At 39.8% G+C, this 21407-nt stretch overlaps 1 protein-coding gene across 1 annotated transcript; it reads left to right on the top strand.

Moving 5' to 3' along the window:
* The first annotated feature begins 1032 nt into the window (after positions 1-1032).
* LOC139416454 (PR domain containing 2, with ZNF domain a) lies at positions 1033-19963 on the top strand. The gene is made up of 3 exons (XM_071165072.1): positions 1033-1138; positions 6393-10899; positions 14186-19963. The coding sequence occupies exons 2-3, from the start codon at positions 6487-6489 to the stop codon at positions 14198-14200; spliced, it is 4428 nt and encodes a 1475-aa protein (XP_071021173.1). The 5' UTR covers positions 1033-1138; positions 6393-6486; the 3' UTR covers positions 14201-19963.
* The last annotated feature ends 1444 nt before the right edge of the window (positions 19964-21407 follow it).

Raw genomic sequence — 21407 nt, 5'->3', positions numbered from 1 at the left:
AGCTACAGCTCGAGGTGTTCTCGTTAGCCAGCTTGGAAGTGCTAGCTAACCGTGACGTTGATGCGACTAATGTGCAGCTGATGATATCTTACGTAGGGTAACCGTGTTGTAATAACTAGCTAGTTAGTATGTCAATATCGGAAACCTGGTTTGTTTTGGAGATAGTTAACGTTAAAGTGATGCAGCAGGCGATCCAACAAGAATATGTGGATAGAGCATTATGATATGAAACTTGATTTGGTATCTAACTATAGTTATCTATTCATACAATTAAGGCTGGTTTTTGGACGAGGTAACAGTACAGTACAGGCTCTGCTATGGCACGGTATGTGTCGACTGGGCCTCAATCTTAATTTAGCTGCATTAACTCAAGTGATCACCAATCTCATGAAAATAAATCATTATTAACATTCAGAGAACATTTTGTAAGGTCTGATGACTAGGCCCTATCGTGAAGCATGAGCCCCATTGTTAACAATAATGGCTAGCCCTATCTAGTTAGCTTTTTTTTTTGTCTGTCTAGAGACTAGTCTGTGCATTAGCCTCGATATCTAACGTTAGTTACCCTTGTCTTTTGTCTTGACAAGTGCATTAGCTAATAGTTACATTTCAATTGAATTAGCTAACAAAGGCCTTTCTGCTACAAAACATTTTAGTCATGGTAACTTTCATACATTCCTAATCAAATGTGACTGGTACTGTCAAACAGTTAACGTTAGGGATTCATCATCCAAACTATTGCCAAATTTACTGTACATTTTGTAAAATTGTTACAATAGCCTACTAATCAGTCCAAATGACCTTGACAAAAGCTTCTCCCCTGGTCCTGCTTTGCATGTGTTGGTGACCCCGATGTTAGACACTGACAGAATGTTTCAAACTGTAGTTCTGGTTGTTTTTCTCTGCCATCATTGCGTTGCCATTTTCTTGTATAGGGGCTCAAAAGAGCAAGGCGAGCTTGCAAAGAAACACTGCTGTTTCTACTACAGTAAGATTGTCAGGTCATGTACAATGGTGTTTTGCTGCTAGTCTCTTACTATTTTCTTTATTCATATATGTGTTTGTCACTTCTTACAGACAGAAGCCTGGTCAAAACAAGCAAAGTCAAAAATGATGCAGTGAACCGATTCTGAAGATGGTAAGCATGCGGTGGACTACTTCAACCTAAATCTAATTGAAATGTGTTTTATCATATCTATCCTCAGGTTTGTAACACAAAAAATGTAGTTTAGGTCACCCTTATCTGAAAATACAAATGTAAGTAGGTGTTTTTCAAGACAATGTGACATACCAAGCATTTAATCTGTATTTCACATCCATGAGGTGTAACTGCAAATGATATATAGGCTCACCAGTAAAATAAAATGTTACTTGTCACATGCTTTGTAAACAACAGGTGTGGACCAACAGTGAATGCTTACTTATGGGCCATTCCCAACAATGCAGAAAATAGAAAAGTAAAACACGTAATAGATACACAATGAGAAACGATAATTTGGCTATAATCAAGGGATACCAGTACAAGGTAATTGAGGTATATATGTAGCAGTGCACAAATATCAAGTCCATATTATGCTGCTGATTCCTAGTTATATGTACATATCAGCGGAGGCTGCTGAGGGGAGGACGGCTCATAATAATGTCTGGAATGGAGTTTAATGGAATGGTATTAAACATGTGCCTTTCCATTGACTCCATTCCATTGACTCCATTCCAGCCATTATTATGAGCCGTCCTCCCCCAAGCAGCCTCCGCTGATATGTACATATAACTAGGAATCAGCAGCATATGTGATGAGTCAAAACATATAGTGCAAAAAGGATTAATGCAGACGGTTAGGGTAGCTATTTTACTTTTCTAAATAGTTAAGTTGAGAGTAGCTATTTGGCTAACTGTTGTCTGGATAGTACATTACTTTACCAGTCAAAAGTTTGGACAAACCTACTCATTCAAAGGTTTTTCTTAATTTTTTACTATTTTTTACATTGTGGAATAATAGTGAAGACATCAAAACTATGAAATACCACAAATGGAATCATGTAGTACCCAAAAAAGTGTTAAACAAATGAAGAATCTAAAATATATTTTCAAAATAGCCATCCTTTGCCTTGATGACAGCTTTGCACACTCTTGGCATTCTCTCAACCAGGTTCACCTGGAATGCTTTTCCAGAAGTCTTGAACAAGTTCCCACACATGCTGAGTACTTGTTGGCTGCTTTTCCTTCACTATGCGGTCCAACTCATCCCAAACTACCTCAATTGGGTTAAGGTCAGGTGATTTTGGAGGCCAGGTCATCTGATGAGGCACTCCATCACTCTCCTTCTTGGTCAAATAGCCCTTACACATCCTGGAGGTGGGTTGGGTCATTGTCCTGTTGAAAAAAAAATGATTGTCCCACTAAGCGCAAACCAGATGGGATGGCGTATCGCTGCAGAATGCTGTGGTAGCCATGCTGGTTAAGTGTGCCTTGAATTCTAAATGAATCACTGACAGTGTCACCAGCAAAGCACCTTCACACTTCCTGCTTCACGGTGGGATCCACACATGCAGAGATCATCCATTCACCTACTCTGCATTTCACAAAGACACAGCGGTTGGAAACAAAAATCTCAAATTTGGACTCATCACACCAAAGGACATTTCCACCGGTCTAATGTTCATTGCTTGTGTTTCTTGACCCACGCAAATCTCTTATTCTCATTGGTGTCCTTTAGTAGTGGTTTCTTTGCAGCAATTCGACCATGAAGGCCTAATTAAAGCATTCTCCTCTGAACAGTTGATGTCATTTCTCTTTGCTTATTTGAGCTGTTCTTGCCATAATATGGACTTGATATTTTACCAAATAGGGCTATCTTCTGTATACCAACCCCACCTTGTCACTTCTGATTGGCTCAAAGGTATTAATTTGCGGAATTTCTACCTCATGAAGCTGGTTGAGAGAAGGCCAAGAGTGTGCAAAGCTGTCATCAAGGCAAAAGGTGTCTACTTTGAAAAATCTCATGTAAAGTATTTTGATTTAACACTTCTTTTTTTTTTTTACTTACTACATGATTCCATATGTGTTATTTCATAGTTTGTCTTCACTATTATTCTACATTGTAAATTAATAGTGAACTAAAATAAAAAACCTTGAATGAGTAGGTGTGTTCAAACCTTTGACTGGTATTGTATATTAATGAAAGTATTCAGACCCCTCAACCTTTTCCACATTTTGTTACGTTACAGCCTTATTCTAAAATCTACACACAATACACCATAATGAAGCAAAAACTTTTTTTTAGAGATGTTTGCTAATTTATAAAAGAAACTGAAATATCACAGTTGCATAAGTATTCAGACCCTTTACTCAGTACTATGTTGAAACACTTTTGGCAGCGATTAAAGCATAGAATATTCTTGGGTATGACACTGCAAGCTTGGTACACCAGTATTTGGGGAGTCTCTGCCATTCTACTGTGCAGATCCTCCCAAGCTCTGTCAGGTTGGATGGGACTGACGATATTCGATCGGGTTCAAGTCCGGGCTCTGGCTGGGCCACTTAAATACAGGCGACTATATTGATAAGTCACCTTGTCCTAAAGATTTACACGGTTATCAAAACGTCAGTGTAAGCCTACACGTACCCCCCCTGCCGACCCCTCAGTTTGGGAACCACTGCTCTACAGAGCCATCTGTCTTGTTATACCATGTTCAAGACAACTGGGAACTCTTGGGGGGAGGGGGGGGGGGGTCATTCAATTCGGAATTCTGACATCTTTATAGAGTGAAGTAAATGAAAGCCTCACCAGGTAGCTACATATCTATTTTAGTTTCACCGTGCGATCATTCAAAAAACTATATTTATCTTTCCACAAACCATCTTTACATGTTGCTTGATAATGAGCAAGTTAACCCATATGTATCAAAGAATGGGTCATGCGTCCACGATTTAGTTAGTGACTACTGCCTGGCCAGTGATCTAGCTAGCTGCATTTCAGTAATGACCTATCCTCCTAAATGCGATGGTCAAGTTGAAAATAGTTGCCTGAAAATGAACTAGTCACCAGTTATTGTTGCCCATGGTGTAATCATGTCTAACCAGTTGGCTAGTGTAGCCTGTGTGCCCTTGACCTACAAAGACTAGATAGCTGTGTTTTTTTTTTGGCATCCACGATTAGCTAGCTAGTTGGCTACTTCATGGCCAGTGTAATCCCTCGATTCTTGACTGTCACACACACACACGATCATTTGTGTTCAGGGGTGTTTATTGTAGTCTTCTTTGCCATGTAGTCTATTGTAGTCTCCTATCTAATCCCAGTCCGTGTTGCCAACTCTTCACTCACTTTCTCAGTAAGGAAAGTAGATATTGGCTGTCCTGAAAGTCGCTAAATTATGTCATCGATTAATTGGCCATGTGCGTGTAATTGTGATGGACGCTGTAGGAGAGAGGAATAATATCGTGGGAGAGACAAAAAGTGAGTAAAAAACACCATAAATATGTTTAGAACTACAAATGAACTTTCTTCTGTCGGTTCTTGTTTTTTATGTCACAATTCCAACCCTCCTTTATCCGGGCTTGGGACCAGCAAAAGTGACCCAAAGGAGACACTCTGGCGGAGTTACTTAGTTTTTTATTTTAATTTTTAATTTTGAGTTTTTTATTTTGTTTTAGCACATTTACATCCCGCCCTGAATGTAAGCCAGGGCAGGATCAGCCAGCGGCGGCTTCCCGCATGCGCAATTCATTTGCAGTCTGGTCACGGAGGGGTGAACATCTCCTGCTCTGACTGCAGCTGGGAGGTACTGGCCTGTGAGTGTTTTGGAACGGGGTGGGGCCCTCGAAGTGTAAGAACGATACGTGCTTTCACGTCAGTCTCCAATAACACCAGAAAAAGTCGCTAGATTTGTCGCGAGTACTTATTTTCCACCATAATTTGCAAATACATTCATTAAAAATCCTACAATGTGATTTTCTGGATTTTTTTTCTCATTTTGTCTGTCATAGCTGAAGTGTACCTATGATGAAAATTACAGGCCTCATCTTTTTAAGTGGGAGAACTTGCACAATTGGTGGCTGACTAAATGCTTTTTTGCCCCATTGTACATGTCGGCAATTTATTAATGAGTAATTTGCCAAAATGGGCAATGGAAACACTTCAACCACTACATTTCTTTTATTGGACACTAGGTTGTAATTATTATATATATTTTTTAGGTGTGACGCCATTTCATCCAGCTGTTTTGATCGACACGATGGGTAAATGGAAACGCACCCTAGAAGGAAATTGTCATATTTTCAATGCAAACTTTCTAAATGTCAACAAAAAAATCACTGCACAAGTTAATGGAAACATAGCTATTGAAGTTGGTGGTTACTACTAGGTTCAGATCCGAGGTGAGAGAGATTGTCCGCCATGTTTTGATAAGTGCTCAGAGTGATGTCACGCACTTAAGGCTCAACCAATCACCCGACGAGTTCTATGTCGAGACTAATGAATATTCATGAAATAAATCAAATAGTTTTTTTTCTCCGCGCAAAAACTCACAATTTATTCACTCCTACCAATGAGACATGGTAGTCATTACTATGGCAATTCAAGATGGCGCTCCCCATAACTCTAAACATTTTTCAAGATCAAAATTCAAAAAATAGGTGTTTCTTATATTACAAGCATGTTTAGTATTAGTGGATTGAATACGTCTCTTTGCTTAGCTTTAATTCCTGAAGTGTTTCCATTCCCCATGGTAAAAACAAATTACATACATTTCATAAATTTAATATAATAATCAAGAAATTATGAAATAGTTTGACAACCCTGTTTTGTAAGCTTTTAAATGATAACAATCTCAACCGTTTAACTTTTCCCGTGATGAATAAGGCATGGATGTCTGGGGTATGTATGTCTGGGCACCTTTATCTCTTGACTGTTTTGGCATTCAGGTACAAAAAGTCACTTTCTGAACTCATCTTCTACAAGGACACATTTTGTATGAAAGGTTTCGTTCAAATAAAAAGGGGTGTTATCAAAAAGTGATTGAATTCAAATGGCCTTTCCCAATACATATCTTATTGGCACCTAAGTATCGTGCTCATATCGTGAGATCCTTGGCAATACCCAGCCCTTGTTTTGAAGCTATAGTTGTCCAGAAATGTATGTACCAATTACACATTGACCCTTTGATAAATATAAATGGAACATATATATATTTTTTTCCTGTTTTAGAGTTTTAAAATGTACTGCACCGAGCAGGCCATTGGAAAGTTTGATTAACTGGGGGTTCGGAAGACGTTGTCGTGCAAGCAGGCAAATAGGAATGTTGAGCCCTGACTAGTGTGATTTGAGCTGTCAATATGGGGCTAAATGGATATTAAATGACAGGATCTTAATTTGTATATCTGTTCAATCATAGGTCTGAGCTGAGAGGTTCTCCCACCTGCCGATCCCTACAAAAGTTTGCTGTGTCAGAGGACTCCAAAGAGAAGAGTACGCAGCTTCCCAAGGCCATGGAAGACTCTCACACTTTATACATCTCAGAGTTGGGAGACGATGACCATTTAGAGGAGGAGATGGAGGATAAGGAGCTTGAGGAAACTCACTGCAGTCTTTATTTAATGTCCATGGAAACGGATGAGCTGGCAGATTCAAACACTAGTTGCCAAAAACCTGAGGCAACTTCAGGCTGTGGCCTGAAGCAGGATTTAGGATCGGTCTCCCATTCAGCAACCCCTGAGCTCCCAGAGGATCCTGACCATGACCCTGATGTAGAGCTCCAGGACTCATTTCCCTGCCAATTCTGTGAAAGAAATTTTACCAGCAAGCAAGGCTTAGAACGTCACATACACATCCACACCTTAGCTAACCACCACACACACATATTTAAGTGTAAGTACTGCAGCAAGTCCTTTGGCTCAAAAATTGGCCGGCGACGGCATGAGAGGAGACATGAAAATGCAAAGGCAAGGCCTGGATCTTTGATAAAGCCTGTGGAGCCTCCAAGTTCTGCCCTACAGCGCAACGGTCCAGAATGTGTGTCTTCTCCAAGTAGCTCCAGTGCCTCTGTTTTGGCAGACAGAGAACAGGCGTCTACGTCAGATGAACATGGAGAATTACAGGGTGGTCACACTTGCAAGTATTGCAAAAAGGTTTTTAGCACGCATACAAACATGCGACGACATCAGCGCAGGATCCACGAGCGCCATCTCCGGCTCAAAGGTAAGGAAGCCCCACTGTTGCAGGAAGCAAAACATCCAAAGCTACCCCCTATTAAATCTCAACAGGATACCAACAACACAAGCCCAGTAGCAGTTCTTGAGATCGAAAGTGACCAAGAGGAGCAATATATGCTGGATATCTCTGGTAACATCTCTGAGAACCTCAGCTTTTATATAGATGGGAAGATTGTATCAACAAGCACTGTCAGCGGCTGTGAGGTAGTTGAAGTGAACTCTGGATCTGCTACTTTAGTCGGACTAAATGCTGTGATTATTAATCCTGCCCAGATCAGTCAGGCTCTTAAAGTAGAGACTGCTACTCACACAGGAAAAGGGATATCTGGTCAACCCTTGACAAAAAGGAGAACTGCCACACCACCTCTTCTACCCCAAATCAAAACGGAATTAGAATCGGAAGTTTTGTCCTCTTCTTCATCAATTGTGTCATCTTTGATAGAAAGTCTCATTCCTCAGAACACAGAGTCTACTATCCTTCAGAGAGAGAGAACAGTTTATCTGTCACCTAAGCTGAAACAGCTCTTACAGATGCAAGATGGCCTCAAACCCAGCTTTGCCCTGATCACAGAAGGCCAGAAGCTGTGTTCACCACTTTCCCTGACTGTCCTCCCAGCAGGATTGGGGAGGTTTAAAAGAAGGACCGGGTCTCCCCCAAACTCACCACAACAAAGCCCTATGTCAAATGTTGAAAGCACAACAACCGATGTGGGTGTTTCTATTGCTGTCAATGCCCCAACGTCAGAGAGCCAATGCAGTTCACCCGCATGCAGTTTATCCAGCAATGATGAGAGTGAGATCTCCAAAAGTCCACCAGTAAACAATGCAATGACAACTCGTGTCTTGCCAGAGGGATGGTCCCCAATGAGTGGGGGTTGTTCCTGCAACCAGCAACCTTTGGACCTCTCAAATGCTGTCAAGAAAAGTGAAGACGAAGCCCTGCGGGAAGCTGTGTTGGACTTGAGTGTGCACAGAAAGAGTGCAGATTCGGAAGCAAAGATAATTTTAGTTCCACAGCCCTTAAATAAAAAGAGGAAGCCAAACACCAGCATGTTGGAGAAGGTGCTGATGAATGAGTATGCAAACCTAGAGGTTGTTGCAGAGCAAGAATTAAGTATATTAGAAAATCATGATGCACCGTTAGTTACAGACTTTGCCATAGTTACTGCTTCGGATATGTCACCTGCTACTGAAGGCGAGGTGTTCGGATTAACTTTTCCCTCTGCAGCACTTAGTCCATCCCCTTCCTCTCTAGCTTCAGTCCCCAGGCAATCAATCTCACCATGCACCATAGCACTTGCTTCCCCATCTCCACATCCAATCTTACCCACTGCTCCGTCGCTAATTACTGTTTTAGCACCACCAACATCTTCCTATAGCAATTCCACAAATCAACCTATCCTTCAAGTATTGGCATCTAAGATATCTCCTAATCCTTTAATAATCTGCACAGAAGATTCATTGAATTCAGCTGAGTGTGAGTGGAGAGCTGCTTTGCCAGATTGGGCTACCTCTAATTCTGCAAGCCAACTTGCCATCTCTAAACCCCTTGACCCAACTCTCAATCTACAAGGGCATGTGTTTCTCACAGATCACACTTTAAATCAAATAGCTCTGAACACTACCACAGTTGAATCCAACATTGGATTTGAAGTGCCAACATGCTCTCCAGCTTTAACTCTAAACGATTCCCTTATCAACTCCTTTGACATTACTAGTAATACTGTTTTAATTGAATGCACAGTTGCTCTTGAAACCCCAGAGAACCTTGTCCCTACCACAATTGATTTCCAAGAGAATAATTTTGAATCCACAGCACCTGCGCAAATTGTCATAAATCAGCAGCAGCCTCTGTCCTTGCCTCATGAAACCATTGACCCTACTATTTTAGTATCTTCTTTAGAGCAATCGGTTACCCTTTCAACGCTGTCTGCAGTCATATCTGAATGTCCAACTCGTCAAGAATCAATTTCCTCCCCTGTTCCTGCCATTATTAAAACGGAATCAAACCAAAAGGTAGTATCAGAGGACATATCTATCTGCCCCTCTAAAACGCCGCCACCCTCTGAGGGCACAAGTCGAGTGGAAGAATCCTCAAATGAGACCCTCTCCAAGCTACAAGACACTTTCACTAAGGAATTCATATGCAATGTATGTGATAAGCTTTTTCATTCAATGAAGGAACTGGGTCATCATGTAAGTGAGCATTCTGATGAATGGCCATACAAATGTGAGTTCTGTGTGCTACTCTTTGGAAAGCCCACGGCATTGCTTGATCACAGGTCAACCCTCCATGGCGTCGGCAAGAGCTATGTTTGCTGCGCATGTACAAAGGAATTTGCTTATCTTTGCAACCTGAAACATCATCAAAAGGAGTTGCACCCTGGCCAGGAATGCAAATACACAGAGGAAGAAAATGGCAAGCTACGACCCCAGAACTATAACAATGCAACAAAAGTTAGCACAGAGGCTTTGTCCTACTGTGCCATGGCGGAGTCCAATAAACCTGTCATAAAAGATGAGGGAGAATTAGACGACGCTACTGAGGAACTCTTTACCACAATAAAGATAATGGCTTCTGAGGGAGGCAAACCCAAAGGCCTGGATGTTTGCCTTGGCATCAACCAACACTATCCCAGTTTTAAGCCGCCTCCGTTTCCCTATCACAACCGGACACCTGTTGGCTCTGTAGCATCAGCTACCAACTTCACCACCCACAACATCCCACAAACCTTCAGCACTGCTATCCGATGCACTAAATGCGGCAAAAGCTTTGATAACATGCCAGAGCTGCACAAACACATTCTTGCCTGTGCAAATGCCAGTGACAAAAGACGCTATACACCCAATAAGAACCCCATTCCTCTTCGTCACTTTGCAAAAGCCCAAAATGGAGTACTGTCCTCTACTAATTCCACAAATGGCCAAAATGCTCTACACACGACAAGTCAAACAAATCGTCCCAAACTCAATCAGGAGCCACCTGCCAAGTTGAAGCTTAATGCACTCAACAAAAGGAAAAAACAGCTGGTACAGAGGGCCATTTCACAGAGGGGTAAGTCTACCTCTTTGACAAAGAAAACCTCTTCTCTAGTCCATGAGGAGCAAGAGATCTATGTCTGTCCACATTGCATTAGAGAATTCACATACCGCCGCAGCCGGACCAAGCACATGGCCGTCTGCCCCAGGAAACCTGCTGCCAAAGAGGCCAAGAAAAGAAAAGATGGCAGTATCTCTTACACTAAGGAAAATAACGGCCACCTTCGCAGAGAAGTCCTTCATTTGGAAGAGAAATCTGACCATGAACAGAAAAGCAGAGCCCATAGTTCAAGTCCAACAAAGAGGACAGCCATATTACCAGCTCATAAAGTCCTGTCAAACAAAAAAAGTAAAGCCATCATTGCAATGGCAAGTGTCCAAACACCGCAGGAGGCACCCAAACTGACTGCACTGTCTCTTGTTCGCCCTTTCAACTCCCCACAACGTCAAGGCAGTAGGATGCAGCATGGTGTGAAGGAAATTCGTTCTAACATTACAATGGTGAAATCCCACCAACAACTCTATGAGCACCCCTGCAGTCAGAGTGGAAGGGTGAGGGGACCAGTGACCCGCAGTCTACAGCAGATTGTCGTCACAGATTCAGCAAAGGAAGAACAGCTGACCAGTCAGGAGCCACCAGGGGATCTGCAGGTATTCTATGCATGAAATCATGGCTAACATTACAATTCTCTACCCTTCTCCCGAAGTGTGCACTCATACATTCCCCCTCATGGATTTAAAAATAACGGACTGGTGTGAGGAATATGGTCGAGATTCATCTCCAGCCATGCTTGCATCAATCCAATACTTTTGAATACATGAGGAATGAGTGAACAAGTGTGGCAGGTAGCTTAGCAGTTAGAGCATTGGGTCAGTAACCGGAAGGTTGCTAGTTCGAATCACTGAGCCGACTAGGTGCAATCTGTCGATCTGCCTTTGAGCAAGGCACACGTAACCCTTAATGCAGTGGAGTGTACATGGAGTAGCCAGCCAAATATAAAAAGTTGCCAGCCAGAGAGTTCCGGGATAATGAAGTGATGAAGTGATTTACGGGAGTTTAGTGAAGCCCAGACGACCTTCTGATACAGGATGCTGTGATGAGTATTAAAACTGTCATCTGTAATAAAGTGAAGAATGCATCCAAAGGTTTAAGAGTAGTTGCTGCCGCATTCTGGTAAATAGTATCACCATAGTCAAGAACTGGCCGGAAAGTTGACTGCACAATCTGCTTCCTGCTGTTCATGGATTGGCAACATCTGTTTCTAAAATATAAGCCCACTTTAAACGTTAGCTTTTTAACTAGCTCATCAGTTGTTGTTTTTTAACGTTAGATCTTTATCAATCCAAACGGCCAGATATTTATAGGCAGCGACCGGCTCCATGAGCGAAGTATCCAATAAGTGAATATGTAGACCATCTGAGAAATTGTTCTGTGAATCACAGAACATATATTTAGCTTTGCCTGCATTAAGTAAATGTTTTTAATCAACAAGAGCTTTCTGTAATATAACCAAATCAGAGTGCAGCTCGAACTTAGCTTTATCAACAGTCGGTGCAATGGCATACATAACCGTATCGTTTGCATACAGATGAATATTACTGGATTTAATACATAGACCAATAATATTTAAATAAATAGTAAAGAGAACAGCTCCCAATACTGACCCCTGCAGTACACCTTTCGTAATATCGAGGAAACTAGATTTGACACCATCAGAAAGCAAACAATGTGTCCTGTCTGTCAAGACCTCTCATCCAGGCCCATTTCAGACCGTTTTTGACGAGAAATGGTGTCGAATGCCTAGGAAAGGTCTGTAAATAAAGCAGTACAATGTTTTTTTTTTTTTTATGATCTAGGCAATTCAATCTAAAACAAGCATAGTGGCTGAAACAGCATTGTCCAGATCTAATACCAGATTGGTGCATATTTAGAATAGAGTGAAGTTACCAAAGTTCTTAGCTGAGTTGGTCAGGGATTCTAATACCTTAACTTGGCAAGATAAGTTGGCGATTGGGTGTTAATTATCTAAGTCAGAAGGATCTCCGCCTTTTATGTAGGGGGAGGACATGTGACGCTTTCTAAATCTTAGGGAAAACACCAGTACCAATTGTCAAGTAAAAAAATACAAGTTAAAGGTACATCAATGAGTAGGGCAGAGCGCTGTATTAAGAAGGGGTCAAGTGAATCAGCCCATGTGGATTTCATTACATCGTTCTTTAGCAAGGCAACTCAAAGCAGTGCCTTGAGTTACAGGCATACTATGCTTTGATTATAAGTTACGGAAACACAATATCTACATCAGAATGTTTTAATAGCATTTTCACCTTTAAACAATACTACAGTCACTAACATACAGCTATTAATGCTCCCAATGTTTAAGTAGGCCTACTCCCTCTTATCAATGTTCTTGTGATACATGTGCACAGTACACGGACACACACACAGCTTTAAGTACTGTTAAAGCTTCAGGCATTCTAAATGAGTGTGACTATAGGAAGAAAGAACTGGCTCTATGGATTCAAAGAACAAATAGCTTTTTTAACTTGTCCAACAATGTTGTGAAAACACTGTAACTAATCTGTACTGTTCAGGTAACTTTACACACACTTGTTCTCAGTAGCCTATTCCTTCTCAGTTATTCCTGTGCCATCCACATTTGTGCGTAGTTTAGTCAGTTGTCAAGTTCAGGTCGCTAGCTAGGTAGCATGACTATATTTAAGAATGAAGCACGTGTTTAACATGTTGACTACTCCATTGTCGACACTTTAATCAAATCAGTAAGCCTATATCAATATATTTAATAATGTCATGTGTTTTCTTTTTCATATTTTAGACTTGAATGAGTCCCTTTCGCCACTACCTATTTATTGTTCCCGCAGTGCGGATTCAACATCTTCATCAAATGTTTTCATCATTTATCTGCAGTTTTGTTCAAAAAGAGCCGTTCACAAACAACTCATCACACTGAGAGTCCTTAGCGGTCACTGGCAAGTATCCACATGGGTTTCGATTTCCTATGAAAATACAAACAAGATATTTGGTTTACTTGTCCCGATGCAATACCGTTGACAAATAACTGTTTATTAAATCAGTTCGACACCTTTTTATAAACTAGTCCATTGGTATGTTTGTCCTGGGCTACAACACAATTGTGTACTTTTGGGTGCGGTAGAGGACCGGAGTTGGGAACCTGGCACTGAACTAGTCAACACTTGTTGTTCGGTTGTCAATCAAAGTGCACAGTAGCATGTAGCCTCTGCGCCCTGACTCCGTGGCTGTGTAGGCCTATGAAACATGCAAAAGAAAATAAATGAATGTGGCACAAAACAACAATTCGGTGGATTTCCACTCATAGTTACCACTTACATTACACAACACCTAAAAATGAGTTCACAGGAGACAATGAAGAAGCATCATGCTCTCCCTCTATGAAAATAAATGTTGACCAAAGTCAACCACAGCGCACAAAAATAACACCGGTACCGAGAGGGACAGACAGGGGACTGACAAACCAGCAGTTTTTCCCTGTCCTATCAATAGATCACTAGAAGATGCATATCGTTCATTCCGGGAGAAGGCTATTCTGACTTGTCTGACTAGCGAATTGAAACTTTTATATGAAAAGAAGCCTAGTTAATTAATGAAGTGCAAAAAGTAGCCGGCTTGCAGAGTCTTATCAGCTATTTAGCCGATGGCTAGCGCTGATGGAAAACACAGATAATGGCTGATCCCTGGCGGTGATCAGTGTCTTGGAGTGGGATATGCAAAAAGTACATTTGCATTTCACACCTCACACTTGTACAGGTTACACCCATGTACATGTGTGAAACACGACAAATAAAGGCACCCCCTATTTGACTTACGAGTGTACACTTGTAATTAAGGGGGATTAATTAAAGTTGCACCTTTTCTCACATTTAATTTTTATATTCTCAGGATCCTTCAATTTGAGATTCATCCAATGGACTGCTTCAGACAGTGGAAAGTTGAGGATCATGATACATTTGTGGAGGCTTAATGAAAGAAATACAAATGCAAGAAGAGATGGCGAATGCAGCAGTGGGTAGGTGCAATCGGACAATGTATGGAGGCTTTCAGAGAACATTTTTGTTGTGCATTTCTTGTCCTTTTCACAGAATGTTTGGAAAAGACTGCTGTGCACTTTGAGAAACTTTACCTGTGATGGGCACGTGCATCACAGAACAAGTCATCTTGATGATTATCTGAAAAAAATAATTTAAAAAGCCCATCCCTATGAATAACTAGTGCGGTTTGCAAGTGGCAATCATAGGGGCATGCAGTTATTACATTTTTTTTTTCAGTTAGCTATATGTGTACTGTTATGTGGCCTTTTTATTTGGAACCTAAATGCATGCTACCAGTTTATTGTAGTACTAGATTGCCCCTTTCTCACTCAGTCTGTCCAATTTCAAACCACACTTTTTAGGTTTGAATGATCATCAACAAGTGAAACTCTGGATCTCTTAAAAGGATAGTTTTCCAAATGTTTAACGTAATCGTAATAATTGTCATACCTCGAGGAGTTATGTGGCTGTCTTAGAATTTTAATACAAGCTCCAAGGAAAGCCCTGAGAGGTAAACAATGCATGGAATGTGAGTATAAAACCCTAGAGCTGGGCGATATGAGATTAATTGGAATGTATGTCTGGCGCGATATTCCAAATGCCTGTATCTCATGAATCCATTTTTTGTTTTTATATATTTTTTCATGAGCATTTGTCTGTTTCTCATGTTGTACCTTCGCATTTACACACACCAAGCCCAGCCCCCTGGCACTCACAACGACAAAGATGAGAGATCACCTCTTCTTCTCTGACAGTGGTTTCAACTCTCATTTGCATTTGAGGTTTGGTCTGACAATCTGTCATATGGAAACCAAAACACATAAAAAGGTTAATCTCCTCTATTATAGTAAAGTAATGTTTCTAATGGGGACCTCCTGGAGGTTAGGGAGCCCCAGATAGCATATGAACACTCATAAATAATGGCAGGAAATTTGCTTTAACGGTTGACTTTGGGTGCGATAAACGGTCCAACTTATTGTCAAACAGAAATTGGGTGTGCCTTGGGTGGTTAATCAATGTCATTCTGATCATGCGCGGCGTGACTGACGTAGCTTGTTTGTTAGCCACTTCTAGCTCGCCAGTAACTCCTCCAGTATGTGTTGACGTCATTTCACACTTTGTTTTTCGACGGAAGCTGTAGAGATTGGTAAGAAATGGAACTTCAAAAGCCAAATGTCTTATTCACCAGTATATCTTTTTTTAACGCATTACACGACCTTGGAATTATGGTGCATTGTTATGGTGCATCAGTTATACAGTTTAAAGCTGTTATTTTAGAGTTTTTGTCCAAAGTCTACCTTTTTTAAAGTAGCTGTCCAGTGTTTCCAGATGTCTATGAAATATGATCTATATTTAATTACAATACGAGTTAAATATTTTTTTCTTCCAATTCTTTTGAATTATGTTAAAAAACAGCTGGGTGTATACCAGTCATTAAAATGATTCATGCGAGTAGACCGCTGATTGGCCAGCTCATCCTCCTCAGGAAGATGACATCATCCTCGTTGAGGAAATGGCAAGTTTTTTAAAACATTTTTAAATGGTCTGTTTGAGATACTTATCTCAAACCGACGGGGACCCCAGTCTACTGTTCGTCGTGGACTTGTCATTGAGAGAGAGTTTATGAGACCAGTGTTAATAATTTTCTAAAATGCCTCCTACAGAAGTTGCTCATTATTAGTGAATGGGCATGATGCATGGTTCTGGTTACATTTTTAACGAAAGACTTGAAAACCAGATCAGTGATTATTGCAGAAAAGCAATTTAAATAATGACATTATTAGTGGGTCTTATGGTTGTGGAAGGATTATATGTACTCTAGGTATAATTTCACAAGCCATGCATTCTTTAGATTATTGCTGCTGTTTTAAATGCAGGGTATTTTACCTTTAATTGTACAACAATGCTTATTTAGAGAACTTTTTTTTTAAATGACGTATATCGTGATTCGAAGCTTTGTTTGAAAAAAATGGAGTTTTTTTGGGGGGCCTTATCGCCCAGCCCTATAAAAACCTAGACTAAAAAGTTATGTTCTGAAATCTTTCATTCAATGTCAAACACGGATATTCGCTATTGATATTGTTACAATATAACTTGAATTGAATTATGTGAGCTACTTTAGGCAAGGCTTCATACTCACATTACATGCAATGCTTAGTTCACAGGGATTTCCATATAGCTTGTATGCAAATTCAAAGACAGTTATAACTCATCGTGAGCTAAGAAAACAATTAACATTGCAAAACCTCTGTGGTGCTGTTTTCGCCCAATGTGGATCTCCGCTTTAAAGGGGAATTCTGTAAGTAATTAAACATCTTGAAGGCCCTTAAAGCTAGAGTCTGGGATTGATATATCCATAAATTAATTATATACAGACCATGATTTTTGAAGAATATAACTTCTACATACCTGCATTAGCGTATGGCATTAACTGCCTTACCCAATCATAGTCCAAAATATGAGTTTGTAATTGTAAACAAAAAAGCATCACAAACAAATGAACTGATGTGGTTGTCATGGACCGTCAGTCCTTGCATTTAGATCAGTGTGTATGAATTTGAGAGGGCTACATTTCCCTAGCCCCATCCCTCCGCTGTATACTAAATTAGGAGGCAGGGCGGCTGTTTTGTTTTTTTGACAGTAGATTTCAAAAACCAAATGGCAGCCCTGCCACTTGTTTAGGCACTTCCTGTTCAGCCAGCAGACTATGTGAACAATGGAGAGGTTGTTATGACCAGTTAAGCTAAACAGCCATAATCAAGGAGTTTTTGCACATTTTTATATACAATTAGGTCAATTTAGGCACATTTTTCAATCCCATGCAAACCTGCAGAAACCTAATTGTGGATTACGGAAGATATATTACGCTGCACAAAGCCAAATCCTTTAATATTTTGAAGCAATTCATTGTTACGTTTTTGTTTGTAAACAATTGAGTAATAAAGGCATATTTTGAGCTGTGGTAGACAGCTGTGCTAAGCTGGTAAAGCATTTATACTGCAAGTTCTATTCTTCAATAATTAAATATATATATGGTGTACCAGTCAAAAGTTTGGAGACCTACTCATTCAAGAGTTTCATTATTTTTTACTATTTTATACATTGTAGAATAGTAGTGAACACATCAAACCATGAAATAACACATTTGGAATCATGTAGTAGCCAAAAAACGAATCTAAATATATTTCTAATTTGGACTTGGTCTTTTACCAAATAGGGCTATCTTCTGTATACCACCCCCTACCTTGTCACAACACAAATGATTGGCTCAAACACATTAAGAAGGAAAGAAATTCCACAAAACTTATAACAAGGCACACCTGTTAATTGAAATGCGTTCCAGGTGACTACCTCATGAAGCTGGTTGAGAGAATGCCCAGAGTGCAAAGCTGTCATCAAGGCAAAGGGTTGCTATTTTTGAAGAATCACTTTTTGGATTACTAAGTGAATCCATATGTGGTGTTTCATAGTGTTGATGTCTTTACTATTATTCTACAATGTAGAAAATGGCACAAAAAAAAACAACAACCCTGGAATGAGTAGGTGTGTCCAAATGTTTGACTGTATAGATATCAATAATTGAAATTACAATAGATCAGATCCCAGACTACTTTAATTCCATGAAAAAAAAGTGAATTTTAACTGATGAACATCTGGCACTTTTAGTGTTTTTTACGAGCAATGGCTTAACCAGTTTAATTTATTGGACTTCTTGTTCTTGGAAGGTGAAAAGGTTAACAATGGAACAATATTTATGCATGTGGAGATGGTTTCATATTATGTTAAGACAATTGGTAATTGATCAATTGTTTTCTTCAAATATCAAGCATTACATCCCAGTAACAATTGTTAACGACTAGTGGTATATTTTTGCATATTTTATGTGATCATCCTATTTATTAGTTAAAGCTAGAATCCTTAAGGGTGAAGCTGCCACGTTCATGTACAATATTACAACAACAAAGAAGTTACTGCAAACAACAACACTGTATTTTTTCCCCCTTGATACACTTCCCACCTCTGCTTCGTCGACATAAGCAATAACAACGGCTGTGGGGCGGACAGTGACACTTCCATCTTTAAAGGGAATCAATTATTTAGAGATGTTTTAGGAAAAATGTTATGTAATGAGTTTAATTTAATGGATTATGGGAGACAAGAAACCTGCACTAGGAACCTACAGTAAATGGGGCTTAAATTAATTTCAATTTCTCGACAGTAATTATAAATTGTCTCCTATTATCCCCTTTTCTAATGACTGAAATGTTCTGGCTATGCCATGAGAATTTAGAAAGACTTAATTTTTTCTTGTCGATGACGTTTCACTTTTCAGTTGGTAATTGGGTGCAAGTGAAGATTTAAGCACTTGAGATTTGGAAAGGGAAAAAAATGTTTTAAATTATTTTATTACACAATTTCATCCCAAATTAAAAAGCACAAAGATTTGTTTTTTTCGTCCTTCACTCCTATCAATATTAAACCAACAAAGGCAAATAAAAGTGCTTTTCAGGTGTTCTTCATATGTTTTGCTTGCTTTCAAATAGTTTAAGAGACGAGTAAAAGTATGTTATAATGGGAACCTTCTTTGCATACACACTGCCCCATCGATAACTTGCTGCTGTTGGGGTCATAAAAAACATTTGCGAGGTGCTTAAGTTCATGGAAAATATTGAAATGGCCCATATTAAAGCTACATTCTGGGATTTGTTTTACAGCAAAACTGCAGCCCGCCACTTGTCTTGGTATACAGCTGAGGAATGGGGCTGGTGAATTGTAACCCCTCTCAAATTCATAGACAAAGAAACACCTGTAGGCTATAGGAGCAATATCAAACTTTAGTTTTCTAGAGGCATTAGTCATCGAATGGGCAGTGTACTATTATTGAATTCCGTCGTACAGATATACTTTACAGTATCTTCTGTTAATGTTTATCTTGCTCTTGAATGAAGAGGGTTTTGGGGATGTTTTAATTACTGGAGAAATGTGGTTATTTTATTTCATTCAATCCATTCACCTGACATTGGGGTGTATAAGCAGTTTTCTGTGTTTTTAGGTTAATACAAAACATTAACAGGTCATTGTCTATTTGTTAAGATGTTACCTACTGGCAACTTGTGTAATTCATAGAATGAACCTGTGTCTTGATTGATAATATACATGTGGCAAAAGTTTGATTAATATACTTGGAAGAATAATCAACATAGCTTCTAAACTTAAATAGATAACATGCATACTGTGTATACATATTGAAGTTTCACTGTTGGCTCACAAAATGAATCAGAGAAAGAAGGGTAACCAAAACAGGGTATGTTTTGTTTTAGAATTGGGATAAATGTTTGTAAAACAGTATTCATTGTTTGTTTTAATCCTAGAAAGATTGTTGTAACCTGGGATTGATGTAGTTTCCCCCGTTTCATAGCAGACTGGCTTGAGTGTCAGATATGTGGACAATGTTATATAACTGTGAAAAGTGCTTGTAGCATCTCAAAGTGTAAAATAAGTCATGTATATTTATTAATTTAAATCATGTATCAACCTGAACGGTTCTTTTGTGTATGATTTGCACTGTTGCATACATTTCTGAAATGTATTATTTTTTAGTTGTGTTCAAAATAAATGGGGAATGTTAAGTTAATGAAGTGTTGGTGTTCTTGGTACTACAAGGTGCTTGGACTTGAATTTGGCACTAAGAAAGTACTGGAAGAGCACCTCTGTTTGGTATTTGAACGATTTTCGATGATTTATAAGCTCTCCTGCTCTGTTATAATTATCCTGCAATTTAATTTCAGATCTGTTTCAATTGACAGGTGCATCATTGTCCTGTTGCAGGAGCTGACAACATCCTTATCCTGCGACATCCAAAAACCTGAATTTGTAGCCAGATCATCCCTAAGTACCTTCACCTTGGCCATGCAATTTTGTACATGATAAGGATGGTTTTTGGTTAGCTGTTATGAAAGTTTGCTGGGGTTTAGTAGTGGCTATTTACACATCCTATTGATTACAATATGTCCTGGCCCATAGCACCTGACCTCAAACCGTGGTACCCACCACTAAGTCAAAAACAGATGATTGAGAAATATCATAGGAACGATGAGACACATTCACACTGGAATGAAGAGAGCATTCTGTCACTGGGAAAGCTGGCATTTCAACAGCTGGTAAAAGGAAATCTGATTTTCTATGAGGAACACCTGCGAGAGTGCGGCGTTGACCTCAGCGAGGAGTCTGTGTACTCTGGAGTGTGCACACAGATCTTTAAAGAAGAGAGTGGGCTGTACCAGCAGAAGGTGCACTGCTTTGTGCATCTGAGCATTCAGGAGTTTCTGGCTGCTGTATACGTGTTTCTCACATTCAACAACAGTGGTGTGAATCTAATGGTTCAACCCAAATCAACCTCCTGAAGTACTTACGCCATTCAAAAACAATTTTACATTTTGCCTCAATGTAAGCACAGTGGAGAAGGCCTTACAGAGTGAGAATGGACACCTGGACCTGCTCCTCCGTTTTCTTCTCGGCCTCACACTGGAGTCCAATCATACTCTCCTACGAGACCTACTGACACAGACGAAAATCAGCTCACAAACCAATGCTGAAACAGTCAAGTACATCAAGTGGAAGATTAGGGAGAATCTCTCTCCAGGAAGGTGCATCAATCTGTTCCACTGTCTGAATGAACTCAATGACCATTCTCTAGTGGAGGAGATCTAAAGCTACCTGAGCTCAGGCAGTGTCTCCAGAGAAGTACTGTCTCCTGAACAGTGGTCCACTCTGGTCTTTTGTGTTGCTTACATCAGACGAGGAGCTAGATGTGTTTGACTTGAGAAAATACTCCAGGTCAGATGGTCTTTTGAGACTGTTGCCAGTGGTCAAAGCCTACAGAACAGCTCAGTAAGTACAGTACATGGCTATTCAAAGTTTTATAGTCATAACAACAAAAATATATGTATGTACAGTGGGGTCTGAAATTATTGACACTCTTGATAAAGATAAGTAAAAATGCTTGTATATAATACAACATTCAAATACGTAGATATATTGTATGCCCCCCCAAAATTGGGAAATTATATATA

Source organism: Oncorhynchus clarkii, chromosome 9 (assembly GCF_045791955.1).
Source record: "Oncorhynchus clarkii lewisi isolate Uvic-CL-2024 chromosome 9, UVic_Ocla_1.0, whole genome shotgun sequence".
Lineage (NCBI taxonomy): Eukaryota > Metazoa > Chordata > Actinopteri > Salmoniformes > Salmonidae > Oncorhynchus > Oncorhynchus clarkii.
Note: the sequence above shows the minus strand (reverse complement) of the source record. Positions and strands in the feature narration are given on the sequence as shown.